This window comes from Globicephala melas, chromosome 1 (genome assembly GCF_963455315.2).
Source record: "Globicephala melas chromosome 1, mGloMel1.2, whole genome shotgun sequence".
Lineage (NCBI taxonomy): Eukaryota > Metazoa > Chordata > Mammalia > Artiodactyla > Delphinidae > Globicephala > Globicephala melas.
Genome location: NC_083314.1, coordinates 142,013,157 through 142,029,362, shown reverse-complemented (window position 1 = coordinate 142,029,362; position 16,206 = coordinate 142,013,157). Strand labels below are relative to the sequence as shown.

The window sequence follows — 16,206 nt, the reverse complement described above, 5'->3', positions numbered from 1 at the left end:
GCAAGCGCGCGCACACACACACACACACACACACACACACCAGCTTCCTGTGTGAACCATGGGGATTTGGTTGGGGGAGGTGCGGGGGATTTATCAGGCCCTCTGCAATTCCGAAGGGGTTAATGGGGTTCCAGGCTGGGAAGCAGAGCCCAGCTTCCCTCCTACCCCCAAACTGAGGAATTTCCCCCAGGCAGGTGAGTTAATGAGTTGCAGGTGTGATTTGGAGGTACCACCACCTTTGCCAAGTGGGAGCTGGAAGGGGCAGCGGGTGGGGAAGGCTGGAAGACCGGAAAAACCTTTTCTGGTTTCCTCTCTAAGTCAGCTCATCTGCATCCCACCTGAAAGCCACCAAGGAGGGGCAGTGATTTGCTCAAGGTCACCAGCTCCTTGGAGGCCAAGCCAGGGCCACGGAGCCAGTCTCCCTAACCCTAACCCTAACCCTAACCCTGCCAAGCCAAGGGTCCTTATGAGACGCAGTGGCCTTGCTGTGAACTGGGAAGGCCTCAGGCTGGGCGGCCCCCTGAGGCTGGGTCTGTCACTCCAGCCCCCAGTAGGCACTGGTTTGCTGCCTGGCCTCTTTCCTCCTGGGCCTGGCTGACTGGTTTCTTCATCCATCATTCAGAGCTCACATCTGGTGCCCGCCACCAGGCCTGGGACATCAGAGACCCTCTGAGCTCAGGCCTCTCCCACGCTTTCCCTGGGCCCCTCCTTTGCCCTGTTTCCCTCTGTGTTGTCCGGTGACCCCGCACCCTGGAGCTCGCCACCTCAAATCAGTTGGAAAATTCCCAGTCAGAAATTCCCTTGCCCTCCATCCCCTCAACACCTAATTACTCTTTAAAAAGGGTTCATTTTAATCTTTCCCTCCCTAGGTTTCTGCAGTCTGGCAACTGCCCCTCACTTCCTCCACCTCCTCTTGTTTCTTCCAACCTGATCTCAGAACCAGAGAATCAGTGTAAAATTAAAATCCGACCTGTGTCACCCCCCTGCACAACTCCCTGGGAGGCTCCCTGTTGGCCTCTGAAAGATGTTGGCAACCTTAGCCTGACCCCAGGAGCTTTCCTACCTATGCTTCCTCTCCGGCCTCCCTCTCCTCTGGAGCCAATAGCCATCCCTCCATTCCCAAACATGAATTGAGGGCCAACCAGTTCTAGTCCCTGGAGATAACACAATGAACAAAACAAAGCCCCCAGCCTGTGGGAGCTCGAGTTCTAGGGGAGGAAGACAGACAAGAGACAAGAGAAATAAATGATGTGTACAGTATGATAGATGGTGACGAGTACTATGGAGAAAAGTTAATGGGAAAGGAGGACAGGCAACACCTGGGGGCGGGGTTTCTGCAGTTTCAGATGTCACACCAGAGATGGCCTCGTTGTGAAGCTGACATTTGGACAAAGAATTGAAGAAGGTAAGGGGGGGAGCCATGCAGATATCTGGAGGAAGAGCTTTCCAGGCGGAAGGAAGAGCAGAGGCAAAGGCCCGGGGGTGGCTGTGTATTCCCAGAAGAGCATAGCACCAGGGTGGCTGGGGTGGCAGGGGTGAGGGGAGATGTGGCAGGAGATTATCTCAGAGGGTGATTGGGTGGGCAGCATGGGCAAGTTATCTAGGGCTTTGGAGGCCATTTTAAGTCTTAGCTTTTACTCTGATAGGCCGGGAACCATTCCAGGGTTCTGAGCAGAGGAGTGACATGGTCTGACCTGACATGGGTGGGAAAGAGATTTCAGCCAGCAAGGGTAGAAGCAGAGACCTCTTAGAAGGACAGACACGATGGGCCTCAGACTGAGGCAGGAGATGGGTGGGCTCCAGGCTAGACATTTTCAACTAGCCTCCTGTGCACACTTCCTGGGGTGAGAAGAAGATGGGCTCCAGGCCGGACATTCATTCCCAGCCCCCTGTTTACATTTCCTGAAGCAAGAGACAAATGGGCTCCAGGACTCTATGTTTATGACCGGACTCCTGTCTCTCTCTCTCTCTCTCTCTCTCTCTCTCTCTATATATATATATTTTTTTTTTTTTGCGGTATGTGGGCCTCTCACTGTTCGGGCCTCTCACTGTTGTGGCCTCTCCCGTTGCAGAGCACAGGCTCTGGACATGCAGGCTCAGTGGCCATGGCTCACCGGCCCAGCCGCTCCACGGCATGTGGGATCCTCCTGGACCGGGGCACGAACCCGTGTCCCCTGCATCGGCAGGCAGACTCTCAACCACTGCGCCACCAGGGAAGCCCTCCCATCTATATTTTGAGATCTGCACCTTGATATAAAAACCAGCAACAGAAATAGGGTAAATAACCGGATTTTGGACATTTTTATGGCAGGGACAGAGAGGGGCTAAACCCTGTTAAAAGGTCAAGAGGTCATACATTTCCCATCCTTGGGGCAATGGAAACATTGCACATGCACAGAAATGCTCCTTGGGGGTCAAAAAGGAGGGGGCACCACCCCATAATATGTGATGCTAAGGCTGTCCCATAGGCCTCTGGGCTGGAATACATTTTGGAAAAAAGTTGCGTATGCATGTTGGGGAGGACCCTAGAGCAGAGCAGGTGTGGAAAAAGAAATAAGATGATTGGCCAAATGTAAACAAAGACCCGGAAGAACTGCCCTGTATGAATGACAACCGCTTCTTTACTACGCTCCTCATTAGAGAGGATGCCCACACCCTTTCTCTCCAGGTGTGCATCTCTGCCTTGCTTCTGTCTTAACTGAACAAACTGTTTGTGCTCTCGCACTTGTTGTTGTGCTATGTCTCTGATGATAAACTTTGACCGGTTTTTACAGTTTTGCCTCCGTGAGAAATGCATTTTTCACTGGGGGCGAGAGCCAGGGGGTGTGGTGGCTAGGATTCCTGGTTTTCATCCAGGCTACCCAGGTTCAATTCCTGGGCAGGGAATTAAGATCTCGCTTCACGCCACCACTCACTTCCGCCTCTCTGAGCTCAAGACCAGGGTGATGAGCAGTAGTGGGGGGTGAGAAGTGATTGGATTCTTCTGTCTCGGAGGTAGGGCCAATAGGATGTGGGTGTGAGAGAGGAGGTGAGGATGTCGGCTAGGGTATCCCGGTGGTGGAAGGATGGATTTGACACGGAGGAACAGGAAGGGGAGGAGTATGCCGTATAGGGGTGAACGTGTGCATAGCATTTAGCGTTTTACCTCCAGCTACGTGTCAGTGCTTACTTGCCTCTGGGCATTTGCACACACTGGTCTCTTTGCCTGAACTGCTTTTCCTGCCCTGACAGAACTCCAGCTGGCTTCTCAAGAATCCCTCCTGTGAATCTGTCCCTTCGTTCCTCCCCCTCCACCCCAGTCTCTCCCTCTGTCTGCTTTGTGCACCTGCTGGACCTCAGGCATATCTTAGAACCTCTACCATAGTGTGCCCCAGAAGACAGGACCAAGCGCCATCACACTGAAAACCCGTGTTCATCAGACACCTCATACCTCAGCGTCCTGCACGTAGCAGGCGCTCAAGAAAAGAGGGACGTGGGGCCTGGCTTGAACCCTGGCTCTGCTATTTATAGGTTCTGTGATCTTGCGCCATTACTGATGCAGAGCCTCAGTTTCTGCATCGGTCAAATGGGTGTGATGTTTCCCCTCCCTGAAGCAGCTCTTAGGATCTTGCGAGGACCCCGAATTCTGCAGACCGGAAGAAAACCGTGGTTATCGCGTCCTCTGCTGGAAGATGGCAGACTCCGCAAGCGCTCCTCCCCCTCCCCCCGCTTTGCAGGGAAGGAAGCAGAAGTCAGAGGCAGGTGCGACGTGAGCGGGACCCGCGGACAACCCAATACTTCCAATGCCCGGTACTCACGTGTCCCCGCTTAACCCTCACCGCGGCTCTGTGGAAGAGGTTAGACTAGACCCATTTTACCGAGCACCTACTTGTCCCAGAGCTGCTTACTCGTTGCCACTTCCCCCCTACCCCCCTCTTTTAAGGAGAGAAAAGGTGGAAAGGAGGCCGGGTCGTGGTGAGGAAAGAAAAGATGGGGAGACTCGGAGAGTGCTCGGGTGACCCGGAGGACTCTCAGGAAGCCCTAAGGACCAGATCCGATCCATCCACAATGGAGCTGGGACTGTGTGGATCCCGTTCACCGCTCAGCCCCCGATTCAGTTTGGGGAGATCTTTGGGGAAATCTCCCCGGGCTCGGTTTCCTCGCCTGTGAAATAGGCACGATCTTCCCTGCGCCCCTCGCGGGGTTGCGGGTTTCAGGCATGACCTACGGTGGTGTGAAAGCACGTCGCCAAGCGCGTGCTACGATGGCCACCAGGGGGCGCGAGAGGCTCCTGCTGGACCGCGACCCCGCAGATCCAATCCCGCCGTGGGCCGGGGCTTCAGGACCCGACAGGCAGGCTGAGGCCCCTCTGGGCCCCGGTCTCCTTTTCTGGGAGGGGCACGTAGCCTCCCTTCTCTGAGCCTGTATAAGATGATTATAATAGTATTTCCCTGGACGGTCCTGCCCTGTAAGTAATCCCAGATTACAAAGCATTTTTCCCTCCATCATGTCACTTCCCTCCACAACCCCTGGGAGGTGGCCTAATACCACCTTCAATCACTGATGACAAGACTCAAGCCCAGAGCGGAGCCACCAGGCCAAGGTCACCCCGGGAAACAAACATGGTTGTCACCTGGTGCCTCTCAGCCCTGCTCTGACCGCTTAGCAGCCTCTCACTGGGAGGGTCCCCCAAGCTCTGCCCCACTCCGCAAACTGTAAGCGCTGGGTCTGAGGGCTGGTGAAGGAGAAACAGCTTCACAATGAAACCCCAAGGCACTGTGGGCAGAGATGTCAGAGGGTATCACGTGAGCACAGGTGTGATGTTGGGAACCAGCACAGCTTGTGTTGGGGAGAAGGGAGAGGGTGACATCACAAACAGGAAAATCCCCAAACCTATGAAGTCAGGATGCCAAATGAAAGCCTTTTCTCCTGCAGCGGCAATTCAATACCATACAAACTACATGTTAACATTTTCTTTTAGAGATACTGTTGACCCTCATTTCCCTATAATCCTGTAGGGGAATCTGATTTTTACCCTCATCCTGTCCCTAGGACTGCAATTCCACCATTAGAGTCTCATTCTTAGGATGAAGGTATCTTCCTAGGTTAGGAGGCAAGGAAATTGCTGTCGGCCATTCACACCCTAGAGGGGCATTGCCTCACCACGGCCAGCTCAGAGCCAGCAGGCCTGGCTGGAGCACAGAGTACGGGAAGGGGACAGAGGCACTCAGGGAGACCAAGCCTGGGGATAGACCCAATCCTGTGAGTTGCTATTATTATCCCCATTGTAGAGAGGAGGAAAACTGAGGCACAGGAGGTAACTTGACCAAGACCACACTGCACCATGATAGAGGAACCAGAACCCAAGCCCAGGCAGTCTGTCCAGCCACCAGAGCCTGCACGTTTAACCCTTGTGCTACAGTTAGGCAGTATCACCCAGTGGCAATACTGTGGACCCACGGCCTCCGGTTTCAAATCCCAGCTGCTCTGCCTTTTCTAGCTGCGTGACCTTGGGCAAGTTACTTGTTCGTGTCTTCATTTGTAAAGTAGGGATAGTAATACCTGCCTCAAGGGGTTCCTTAAATGAGTTAATATGTGTCACATGTTTAGAACAGAGCCATGCGTGCAGCCACGGTCAAATAAATAGGGGCCAGATGGGCACATGACCTTGAATAGTCTAGAATCTTCAGGATTCTAAAATGCCAGCCTGTGGGACCCTGTGGGATCCTCCAGTGGCATTCTGATGTCTTGGGGCTGCAGCATGGTATCTGCTTCCCGTGGCTGGACGGTGCGGGGCCACCTGTCAGCCCAGCTTGGCCCTGAACAGGCAAATGAGCTGATGTCAAAGCCTTGGCTAAGGCCCAGCCCCTGGAACCTCCCCTTCCTTCCCTCGTGTCTCCCTCACTTGGATTCCCACACACTCCGGAGGGCCCAGAGGGAAGGTGAGAGGGAGTGAAGGTGGGAGCACGTGGCCACCCAAGCGTAGCTCCTCCAGCCTGGAGAACTGGTGCTCCCAGGGGCTGAGCTGGACCCGAAGGGAGCCTCCTTCCCTCCTACCTGAAGCCCTGATCTGCAGTGATCCCAGAGCGTCACTCCTCCGGTGTGAGCGTGTGCAGACGGCTGGCTGATTCATTGGCGCCCCTCTGCGGGTGGTGCACAGACCAGGCCTGGCCAGGCAGCAATGGCTGATGAGAAGACCTTCCGCATCGGCTTCATCATGCTGGGGCTCTTCCTGCTGGCCCTCGGCACATTCCTCATGAGCCACGACCGGCCCCAGGTCTACGGCACCTTCTACGCCATGGGCGGTGTCATGGTGATCGGGGGTGTCATCTGGAGCATGTGCCAGTGCTACCCCAAGGTAGGTGGTAGTGGGGACAGGTGGCCTGGGGGTCAGGGCCCAGGAGGGCCTGGGGCTGTGCCTCTGTTCCAGGCATCAATCCCCCATCCTTCAATCATCTTGTTATCCTTTCCCCTTTCCCCCTTCTTTTCTTATCTCCGTTCTCCTGAGCGTCCGTCCATCCAACCACCCTTCTATCCCTTATCATAGAGATAGATCAGGAGCCCCCTGGATCTGGAGCCCTGAACTAGGCACCATGGGGGAGACGCAGTAAAACCCACCACACAGTCCAGGTGCTTGAAACCAGAGTTTATGAGGGCTTGCTGCCTGCCGGCACGCCTGCATCCCTGGTGCAGTTCAGTCCTCATCCTGAACTTTTTGGTACCTTTGACGTTCTATTTTACACTAGAGAAGCCCGAGGCTCAGAAAGTGAGGTCCCACAGCTCCTAAGTGTCAGGCTTAGGATCAGAGCTCAGACGTGTGTCACCTAAAGCATAGCCCTCCACCTCGGGAGGGCAATCCCTGTGTCCCAGGACTGCTGAGTGTTCTGGGTGGGTCAGCTGTAACCTTGATGGCCTGAGTTAGGCAGCTCTATCTTTTAACGAACTCCTAGCCTAATAAGTGACTTAGTGATGGGAAGAGCACTGGTTTGGGAATCTTGAGTTCTAGTTCTAGCTCTGCTCCAAACTCTCTGTGTGGCCTTTATCTTTCTGAACCTCAGTTTCTTTCGTCTGCAAAATGAGGCCCCGAGCTCCTATTTCTCCCAGCCTCACAGAGTTATTATGGAGAACAGAAAAGAGATGGGCAGTTTTGTAAACTGTAGAGCGTTATATTTAGGTGAAGCGCTGCCACGCTTACTGTTAGTGATCCTCTCAACAACCCTGTGAAATGGGCATATCAGGAGTTGTAATCCTTCAGTGCCCAGAGAGGTTGAGTGACTTCTCCAAGGTCACAGCAGCTGGTCAGATAGACCCAGGGAGACAAGGAAAGAAGCATGGATTCTAACTTGGGCTCTGCCTCTAACTACCTGGGAGACTTTGGTCAAGCCCCTTCCCTCTCTGAGCCTCAGTTTCCACATTTGTAGAATATGTGAGTCAGGAAGAGGGGGTGGGAAAGTGTGTGCATCTTAAGGGCCTTGCTGGTCCTGCCATCCAGGGTTCCAGGCCCCAGGCAGCCTCACACACTCAGACACCTCCTCGCCTCTTGCCTGGTTGGCCGTGCTGGGGTGTGGGAGGAGGGGGGAGGATCCTGGGGGCCCGGGCTCGGCTCTCCCAGTCCTGTCTCCTCTGTGGGAAGCCCCAGGCTGTTAGCGCGTTCCTTCAGCACCGAGGCGGTCCCGGCTGGTTTGTGGTCGTTTACCCAGCAGTTTACAGTCAACTCGCCTCTCTCTGTTCGGTGTCCTGAGCAGAGGTCACCGGGAGAAGAGGGCCCTGGGGGACAGCAAGGTGATGGCCGGGGTGGGGTGGGGGGAGTGTCCTTCCTGCCTCGCTCCGTTCACAGAGCTGGCTGTGGGCGGTAGGCAGGGTGCCCGGGTGGCAGTGGGGATGAGGGAGTGGCGGGAGGGGGGAAGGAGGGAATATTGCTGGGTATTAATGAGTAACTGTTGATAGATTCACGTGTTCGTGTGCCGTGGAGGCCGCATGGCGGGTCAGAAACGGCACAGGTTTCAGTGCCCACCAGGCCCTGACTCAAATGCCCCTCCCTGTGCCCCACTTCTGGGGCCTTAGCAGAGGCTCGCCCGGGCCTGTGGAGGAGCCAGTGGGGGCTTGTAGGTGGGGGACCTGGCATCACGCCTGGCCGGGAGCCAATGCGAAGGCAGCGTTCTCAGGACAGGTGTTTGTGGCTTTGGGAGGGTCTCTGGATGTGTGTGCCGGTGTGTGAGCACAGACGTGGGTGTGTGTTTCAGGGACGCAGGCTGTTAGGGCTGGAACACTAAAGGAGGGGAGGGAAGTGTGTCGTAAACCAGGGAGGTGTGCTAGACGAGGGTCCCGGTCTGCCACATTGTCTCATTGGAACCTGGGCCATCAGAGCCCTCAGCAAATGCTGGTGCCCATCCTCCCTGCCGGATTCTCCCCTGCCTCAGTGCCTGACGAATGGGAATTTTCTGGATTGAAAAAAATATAAACATAAGGGAATGGAATTAGCCGATTATGATATGGGGGAAGGGGTAGCCAGTACCCATGTGAATTAAGCCATCCCTGTCTTTGGGGCCCTGGGGGTCTCATGGAGGAGACAGTTTTCTGCCTGATGGGGAGGGAGTGGGCTTCACAGGGAAGATGTTTGTAGGTTAAGTAGAAGTTCACCAGGCAGAAAAGATGGGGAAAGAAATTCCAGGCAGAAGGAACCGCACGAGCAAAGACATGAGGTGAAAGGACAAGGCAAGCGGGTCAGCCTGGCTGCCGGAGGGTGTGGGGAGCGAAGTAAGGCGGAGAGGGAGTGGGGCTCGGGTCCATGGGACCTGCATGCCATGCTGAGGAGTTTGGACCTGACCCTTTAGCGGATGGGATGAGGGACGGCTGTGAGCAGCTTTGCAGTTCGAGGAAGCTATCAGGCTGACATCTGGGAGGAGGAACGTTCAAGCGCAACCAGGCCAGTGGGGGAGGCTCCTTCTCGGTCCAAGGGAGGATGATCATTTCCTAGACTAAGGCAGAACTTGAACCCAAGGCTGTAGGAGCTGAGAAGACATTCCCAGTTCACCAAACATATAGTACCTGTCGTGGCTGGGCGTGGCCCTGGTCCTCCCATCCAGCTTATTTTATTGAATTTCTGAAGTAGACTTGGTCAGTTTTGGTGGTCAGCTGGGCCTCAGGCTTGAGAGGGAAGGAGGAATCGGGGCAAATCTAGCAGGTGGGACTGTCAGGGATGCTGTGCCCATTAGCTGAGATGGGGCAGGGGAACTGGGAGAAGGGGAAGGATCGTCTGGGAAAGCAGGGCCTCTCCCTGTCTGGCTTCTGATTCTGCCTACAAGTCGCCCACTCCCCACTCCTGCCTGCTCTGCTGGAGCCCAGGACCAGGCCCCTGATTGGTGGCTGATGGATTGGTCCTCTCCACGGGCCTCCCTCCATCCCTCTGTTCCCTCCCTTTGGGGACTGCTCGGAACTCTGCCTGAACACAAATCTGGCTCTGTATTCTGCTGAGAACTCCTCCAGGGCTCCTGTTGCTTCTGGATTAAAGGCTGAATTTCTTAGCCTGATGCTCTGGGGTCTTTATGATCTGATCTCCCCTCCCCAGCTTCAACTCTGCCTGTCACCCTTTCTTAAAAGAACTTGTGTTGTAAGATTGTCAGGACTTTCCTCCTCCTCCAGGCTTTTCACAGTGGCAATGATAATGATGCTGTAGAGTGACGATGATGATGGTGATGGTGATGAAGGCGCCGGTGCTGATGTTGCTGGTGATGACGTAATTATGATGCTGATGGAGATGATGGTGGTGGTGGTGATTATGATGATGGGGAGAAGGAGGAAGACTGGAGGAAGGGGCAGCTTCTAGGAAATACAGAGTCAGCTGGCAAGTGCGGGACATACTAAGTGGGTGTGGAAGATACCCAGGCCCCTCCCTCATTTCCAGACATCTGGGGGAAGCTTACCCCTCACAGGAGTTCTAAGAACACATCCATCTATCATTCCCTTCTCCCCAGCAGGATTGGGTGCTTTCCTGGTGCAGACAAGTGTCTTTCTCTCACCGTACTCTACGGGAAAGGGAGAAAAGGGGCTGCCGTTTATGAACCTGGCATGACACAATGGGGTCTCATCAAATATTTGTTGAACAAATTTTCAGCTGGGGAGAACAAGACTTAGAGAAGTCAGGTAACTTCATCTTCAGTAGCATCAAACTATGATTTACTGAGCAACTACTGTGTGCCAGGCTCTGTGCTGGGGGACTCCTTATATGTTATCTCATGGAATCCAGGAGACAGGCATTACTAGTCCTACATTTTTTAATTGTAAAATATAACATAACATAAAATTTACCATCTTAACCATTTTTAAGTGGACAGTTCAGTAGTATAGGCACAACCTCAGCCATCCACTTCTCTGTCCTCCCCACCGCAGCCTCTGTCTGTGCCAAGAAACACATGAACTGCTTCCCACTCACTCATCAGATGCGGACGAAGGGCCTACTCCGGGTCGGGCAAGTGCTGGGCACTGGACGAGAACCCCTGGAAATGACAAGATATGACCTCCCCCAGGGCAGGGGTGTTCGTCTCATTTACTCATGGCTGCCCCCTAGTGCCTAGAAGAGTGCCTGGCACACAGCTGATGCTGCATGGGTGCTGGGTGAATGAAGAGCCAGTGAGAGCAGGAACCCAGACATCCGGCGGCCACAGGTGCTGGGCCCTGAGCAGGCACCCTCCTGTCAGACGGGGTGGCCTCCCTTGTCAGGCCTGTCTCCTAGGGTATGTGGAGATGTTAGGCCCGTGCTCTGGGGGAGCAGTGACCACGGATGTGTGTGGGCAGCTGCAGAGAAGCCTTCTCCCCTTTGCCTTGCAGATCACCTTCGTACCCGCTGACTCTGACTTCCAAGGCATCCTGTCACCGAAGGCGCTGGGCCTGCTGGAAAATGGGCTCACTGCTGAGATGAAGAGGTGGGTGCTGGGCCCTCTGGGGCAGGGGTGGGGCAGTGGAGGGAGGGGAGGGGCAGTGAGCCCCTCAGGCCAGTCTTCTCCCCTGCCCCAGGCTCTGGCTTTGCCTTCCCACTTACTGAGAACATACTATCAGAAATCATGGATTGTTTTGACCTCTCAATTCTATGAGGTGAGCTTTATTATTACCATTTCACAGATGAGGAAACTGAGGCTCAGGGATTTTTGTCCTGTCTTACAGTGAAGTAGTGGCAGACCAGAAATCAAAAATAGGTGTGACCCTAAATCCCACACAGCGGTGACTACTCCTCCTCTAGCAAACAAGAGGCATCCTGATGGCCAAGGCACAGCCCTGGGGCCCTGCTACTTTTTGTCTGGGTGACTTTGGGAAAGCAACCTGCCTCTCTTTGCCCCATCTGTGAAATAGGGATACTAATAGTACCTTCCTCCTAGGCTTCAGGGAGGGCTAAGTGAGATAATACAGCCGTCCCTCAGTATCTGTAGGGGATGAGTTCCAGACACCCTCTCCCACCACGTACACCAAAATCCGCAGATGCTCAAGTGCCTTATATAAAATGGCTTAGTATTTGCTTGCAATCTGTGTACATCCTCCCCTGTGCTTTAAATCATCTCTAGGTTACTAATAATATTTAATACAACGTAAATGCTGTGTCAATGTTTGTAAATACAGTGTAAGTGCTATGTAAGTAGTTGCCAGTGTGTGGCAAATTCAAGTTTTGCTATTTGGAACTTACTGGAACTTAAAAAAAATATATTTTAGATCCACGGTTGGTTGAATGTGCGGATGCAGAACCTGTGATATGGATGGTGGACTTTAATAAGCCAGGTGCTCAGAACAGAGCCTGGGGCATAGCGGGCCCTCTAGAAGCCTTTGCCATCATCACTAGGAAGTGCTTCCAAAGCACCAGAGAGCAAGTCAGGCGTTTTGTGCCCATTTCTTCTTTCAGTCCTCACAGAAACCCTGTGGGGTAGGGGGGTGGCAGGCCCATTATACAGATGTGGAAATGGAGGCTCAAGAAGTGCAATGCCAAGCCCCAAACCTCACAGGGAGTCAACACCAGACCAGATCTGGGTGGGTGGGTGTGGGGGCCAGCCTCAGGACTGGGCACACAGGGAGAGCTGCTAGAACAGAGCAGGGGCTCAGGCCACCCTGAGCCTGCGCTCCTCCCTGCTGCTCCCAGCCCTGGACTGTAGAGAGCAGTGGAGAAAGGGGTGCTTGGGGCCCCAGTACCACCCCCTAGGTCTGCACCACCTGGGCAAGCCAGCTAAGGTATCTGTGCCTCAGCTTCCTCCAGTATCTCCCAGAGTTACAGAGAGGGTTAGACGAGCTAACTGATAGAGCCCGGCCTGCAAGGAACACTCAGTAGCTGGTTCTTACCGTTGCTCTGTCCTCATCTGAAAAGCGGGAACGACCATTCTGCTTCAAGGTGTCATTCAGAATAAATGGGATGATAAATGTAAAGGCTTCAGGCCACCGTCTGGAACCCAGCAAACGCTCAGGCAACGCGAGCTGGTCTTCATTTGACAGCCGCAGCCTTGGAGTTAGCTTTGGAGACGTGGGTGAAGGGAATACTGGACTGAGGGTCTGAGCTCTGCCGCTCAACTTAACTTGTTGGGCCTCAGCCTCCTCATCAATGAACTGGGTACAGTAACCACCCGCAGACACTTCTCTGAGATGGGGGGGGGGCGGTGCGCGGAGCAGGTGGGCCAGGGGACGGCACTGACATCTGTTGATCGAATCTTTGCCCACCTGCCTGTTCTCTCTCCCGCTGTCTGCTGTGCCCCCGCGCAGCCCCCGGACCCCCTACGTCAGGCTGTGGGAGGAAGCCGCCTATGACCAGAGCCTGCCGGACTTCAGCCACATGCAGATGAAGGTCATGGGCTACAGTGAAGACCCCCACCCCGTCCTGGCTCCTAAGCCGGGACGGCCACAGCCAGGAGCCAGCGATGGAGGAGAAGGTGGCCCTCGCGACCCTCAGGCCTTGTTGGAAGCCGCCGTGGTCATCCACAGGGGCTCGGACCAGGACGAGGGAGAAAGAGACCCAAGTCAGGGCAGGCCCGGGTGAGTGCACGGAGCGCAGGGGTGCTGGGGTGAAGGAGGAGGGGTGTGGCCACTAAGAGGTGGCTGGGGACGTTGGGGAGTAGAGAGGCTGGGGACGCCCTGAGAAGCAGCAGGGGTAGCAGACACATGGGTCTTGGCTTAGATGGGCCTGAGTTCAAATCCCAGCTCCTCTGCTGTGTAACCTACGGATGTCCCTCACCTTCCTGAGCCTCAGTTTCCCCACATGGGAATAATCGGTCCTACCTCAGAGTTGTCCGAATACTCGTCATGAGGGGCCAGGGCAGGGAGCCAGAGGACCTGAGTTCAAATCCAGGCTCTGCCACTGATGTGCTCTGTGACCTCAGTCAGGTCACTCCCCGCCCCACCCTGTCCCCAGCTGTTCATGAACTGGGTTCCTCATTCATCCACGTAGTCACTCATCCACCAGCATTACTGGGTACCTACTCCCTGCCAGCCCTTGACAGCCCCTACCCTGCAGGAGCTCCTCGTCCAATGGGGGAGGCACACAAGGGAACAGAAGGTGACACCCAGTGTGATAGGGATTGTGGGCCCAGAGGAGACCTCCAAGTGATTGGAGAGGCAGAGGAGTGACCTGGTTTGGATAACATAATAAAGGCCCATTTCTTGAGCACCTACTATGTGCCAGCCCTGTGCAAAGTGCTTTGCGTTCATTATCTGTTGTAAACCTCAGGGATAAACATAGGAGTGAATGCTGTTATTTCCCCCATTTTACAGAGGAGGGAACTGAGGCCCAGACAGGTGAACTCACCCACCCTGGGCCTTGCAGCTAGTGGGTAGGATTTGGACCCAGGCAGTCTGACTCAGAGCTACCCTCGCCCTTTCCGCCTTTGCCCCTGCAGCCCCCCGACCTGTCCCCAGGGCCCTGCACCCTTGGCTTCCTTCCAAGATGACCTGGACGTGGGCTCCAGTGAGGGCAGCAGCCCCAACCTGGCACCATCTGAGGGGGCGGAGCCCCGGCCTGCAACCCCGGAGCCCCAGGCTTGCAGGTGCCGGCTGGACCGCTTCCATGACTTTGCCCTCATTGATGCCCCAACGTTGGAGGATGTGCCTCCAGAGAAGCAGCTACAGGTGGCAGCCCTGCCCAGCTCCTGCCAGAGACCCCCGAGGACAAAGCGGGAGGAAGAGGAGGCTTCGGACGCAGGTACAGAGGAGCCGGAACAGGAAGAGGAAGACTTGTACTACGGGCTTCCTGACAGCCCTGGGGACCCCCTTCCGGACAAGGAACTGGACTTTGAGCCCGACGCCCAGGGCTGACACGGAACTGCTCCCTGGGTTTTAGCCTGGCTCTGGGTCTAACCCCGATGTGATCACACAGGACTTCAATTTCACTACCTGCAAAATGGGGTTAGATGGAGATTCACAGGAGACAGTGGACCCGAGAGCATTTTGAGAACTGCACAGAAATGCACAGGGAGGAGATGATTACATTACTGGGCCATTGCTGTTCGGATTATTAATACCTTTTGTAAAGATTTGAAGGTCAAATATGATTAGTTGAGAAGATCTGTAGCAGCCAGGGCCCTCAAGAGCCCTTTCTGCCTCCCCCCAGAGCTGGCCTCTGAACAGGAACCCTCCTGGGTGCTACCCCCGTGTCCCCGATCCTCTGTGAAGGCCTCTCAGGGCTCTTATTCCTGTTGTGTCTTTTAGTCCAGCCGGGGGATGGCGTGATTTGTTTTCACTCAGAGCTAACGTCCCCGGCCCGCATCCCTCCTATGGCTCCTGTAGCTCTGGGATCCAACACCCTCCATGAGTGACCTCTGCTGACCTCCCAGCTTTCGCCCTGGTCAGCCCCACCCCACACTCACCCTGCTGCCCCATGCCCTTGCCAAGCTGTCTCCTCTGCCCGGATGCCCTTTGTCTCCTGTCTGCCGGGCAAATTCAGGCTCATCCTTCAGACCACTGCACAGACATCCCTCTTCTGAAGGCTTTTCTGATGTCACCGCTTCTGGGCCGAGTTAGTCCTGGCTCCCGTGTGCCACCCCTGGGCCATCTCTGGGCCTTGCGCATTTATCATGGAGCATGGCTGCCTGCTCAAGGTCAGCACCTTTGCTTTACTCACCTCGGTCTCTCCTGTGCCCAGCTGGTGGTCACTGAGCATGTACAGAAGTGACCAGAATCCACGAGCCTTTTGCAGGGAATGCTGCCTCCCTCACTTCCCTGGGTCTCAGACTCCCGACTTAACTAATTTGGTTCAGGTGGCATTTACTGAGCATCTACTGTGTGCCAGACGCTAAGCTGGGATCTTTAGGAGGAGAGAGACACAAACTGATGACAGTTCTCACCCTCGAAGGGCTCCCAGTCCACTGAGCCTGGTGCCTTGTAAGTTAGCACAGAGTGCAGAGCAGAAACTGAGGTGGGAACAGAGGAGTTAAAAATTGTCACACCAGAGGCAGCAGAGTGACACTCACACAACCGTTGGGGCCATCGAGCGCAGGGACAAACAGCTCCAGCTGCCTGAGCAGCCCCTGGAGGTATCACCGTATGGTTGCATCACCGAGTGACGCTTTTCTTAGGCTGATCTCTGCAAAGCCCCTCTGGGCCCCATCAGGGGATGGTGGCACTACCTCATCCTACATCCCCACGTTCAGAGCTTGCAGCCTGGGCCTCCTGGAGGGCTGGCCTTCACCTGGGCTGGGCCTCTGGGTCAGGGTTGGGGTCACGGCCAAGGGAAGGGCACAGCCCTGGGACCCCGTCCCTCTCCTTTCTGGGTCATTGCTACCTCCTGGAGAAAAGGCTCTGCTGTAACAGATGTTCCCTCACTGCCGTCCCTGCGCTCAGCTCACTCCCGCAGGGAAAGGGTGACCGCATCAGAAAGAACACCAGTGTGAAAGGCTAAAATAAAAAAGTTTTCAATGTTTAGGGCGGTCACCTTCATTCACCTGCAGATTCTTTTATGTGAACCCCTCCCACGCCCCCAGTCCCCCTCTGGGCAGGATAGATGAGGCATCCAGAGAGTTGAGGGAACTCTCTGGAAAACCAAACACAGTGGCGTGGCCGCTGGGACAGCTGTGTGCGTGGAAACTTGGGTGTGGCCCACGCCTAGGCACCACACGGCAGCACACCCCCAGACCAGGGGGTCTCTGGCTGCCAGGCCCGTCCACAGAGAGAACCCTGTCCCCGGGAGGGCGCAGGGACAGAGATGGCCGGGCCAGGCTTCGACCCCCGTCCGGCTCCCCCACTTTCTTGCTGCCTGATTGGGAGACC

At 55.2% G+C, this 16,206-nt stretch overlaps 1 protein-coding gene across 1 annotated transcript; it reads left to right on the top strand.

Moving 5' to 3' along the window:
• Nucleotides 1–6,160: 6,160 nt before the first annotated feature.
• On the top strand, nucleotides 6,161–14,256 carry BSND (barttin CLCNK type accessory subunit beta). The gene is made up of 4 exons (XM_030870415.2): nucleotides 6,161–6,337; nucleotides 10,807–10,901; nucleotides 12,712–12,981; nucleotides 13,842–14,256. The coding sequence occupies exons 1-4, from the start codon at nucleotides 6,161–6,163 to the stop codon at nucleotides 14,254–14,256; spliced, it is 957 nt and encodes a 318-aa protein (XP_030726275.1).
• The last annotated feature ends 1,950 nt before the right edge of the window (nucleotides 14,257–16,206 follow it).

Bases quoted from the DNA above. Each gene is read 5' to 3' on its own strand.
- BSND (XM_030870415.2), top strand. From the start codon at position 6,161: ATGGCTGATGAGAAGACCTTCCGCATCGGCTTCATCATGCTGGGGCTC. The intron at 10,902-12,711 runs GTGGGTGCTGGG...GCCCCCGCGCAG, and splicing joins CTCACTGCTGAGATGAAGAG to CCCCCGGACCCCCTACGTCA. The intron at 12,982-13,841 runs GTGAGTGCACGG...TTGCCCCTGCAG, and splicing joins CCAAGTCAGGGCAGGCCCGG to CCCCCCGACCTGTCCCCAGG.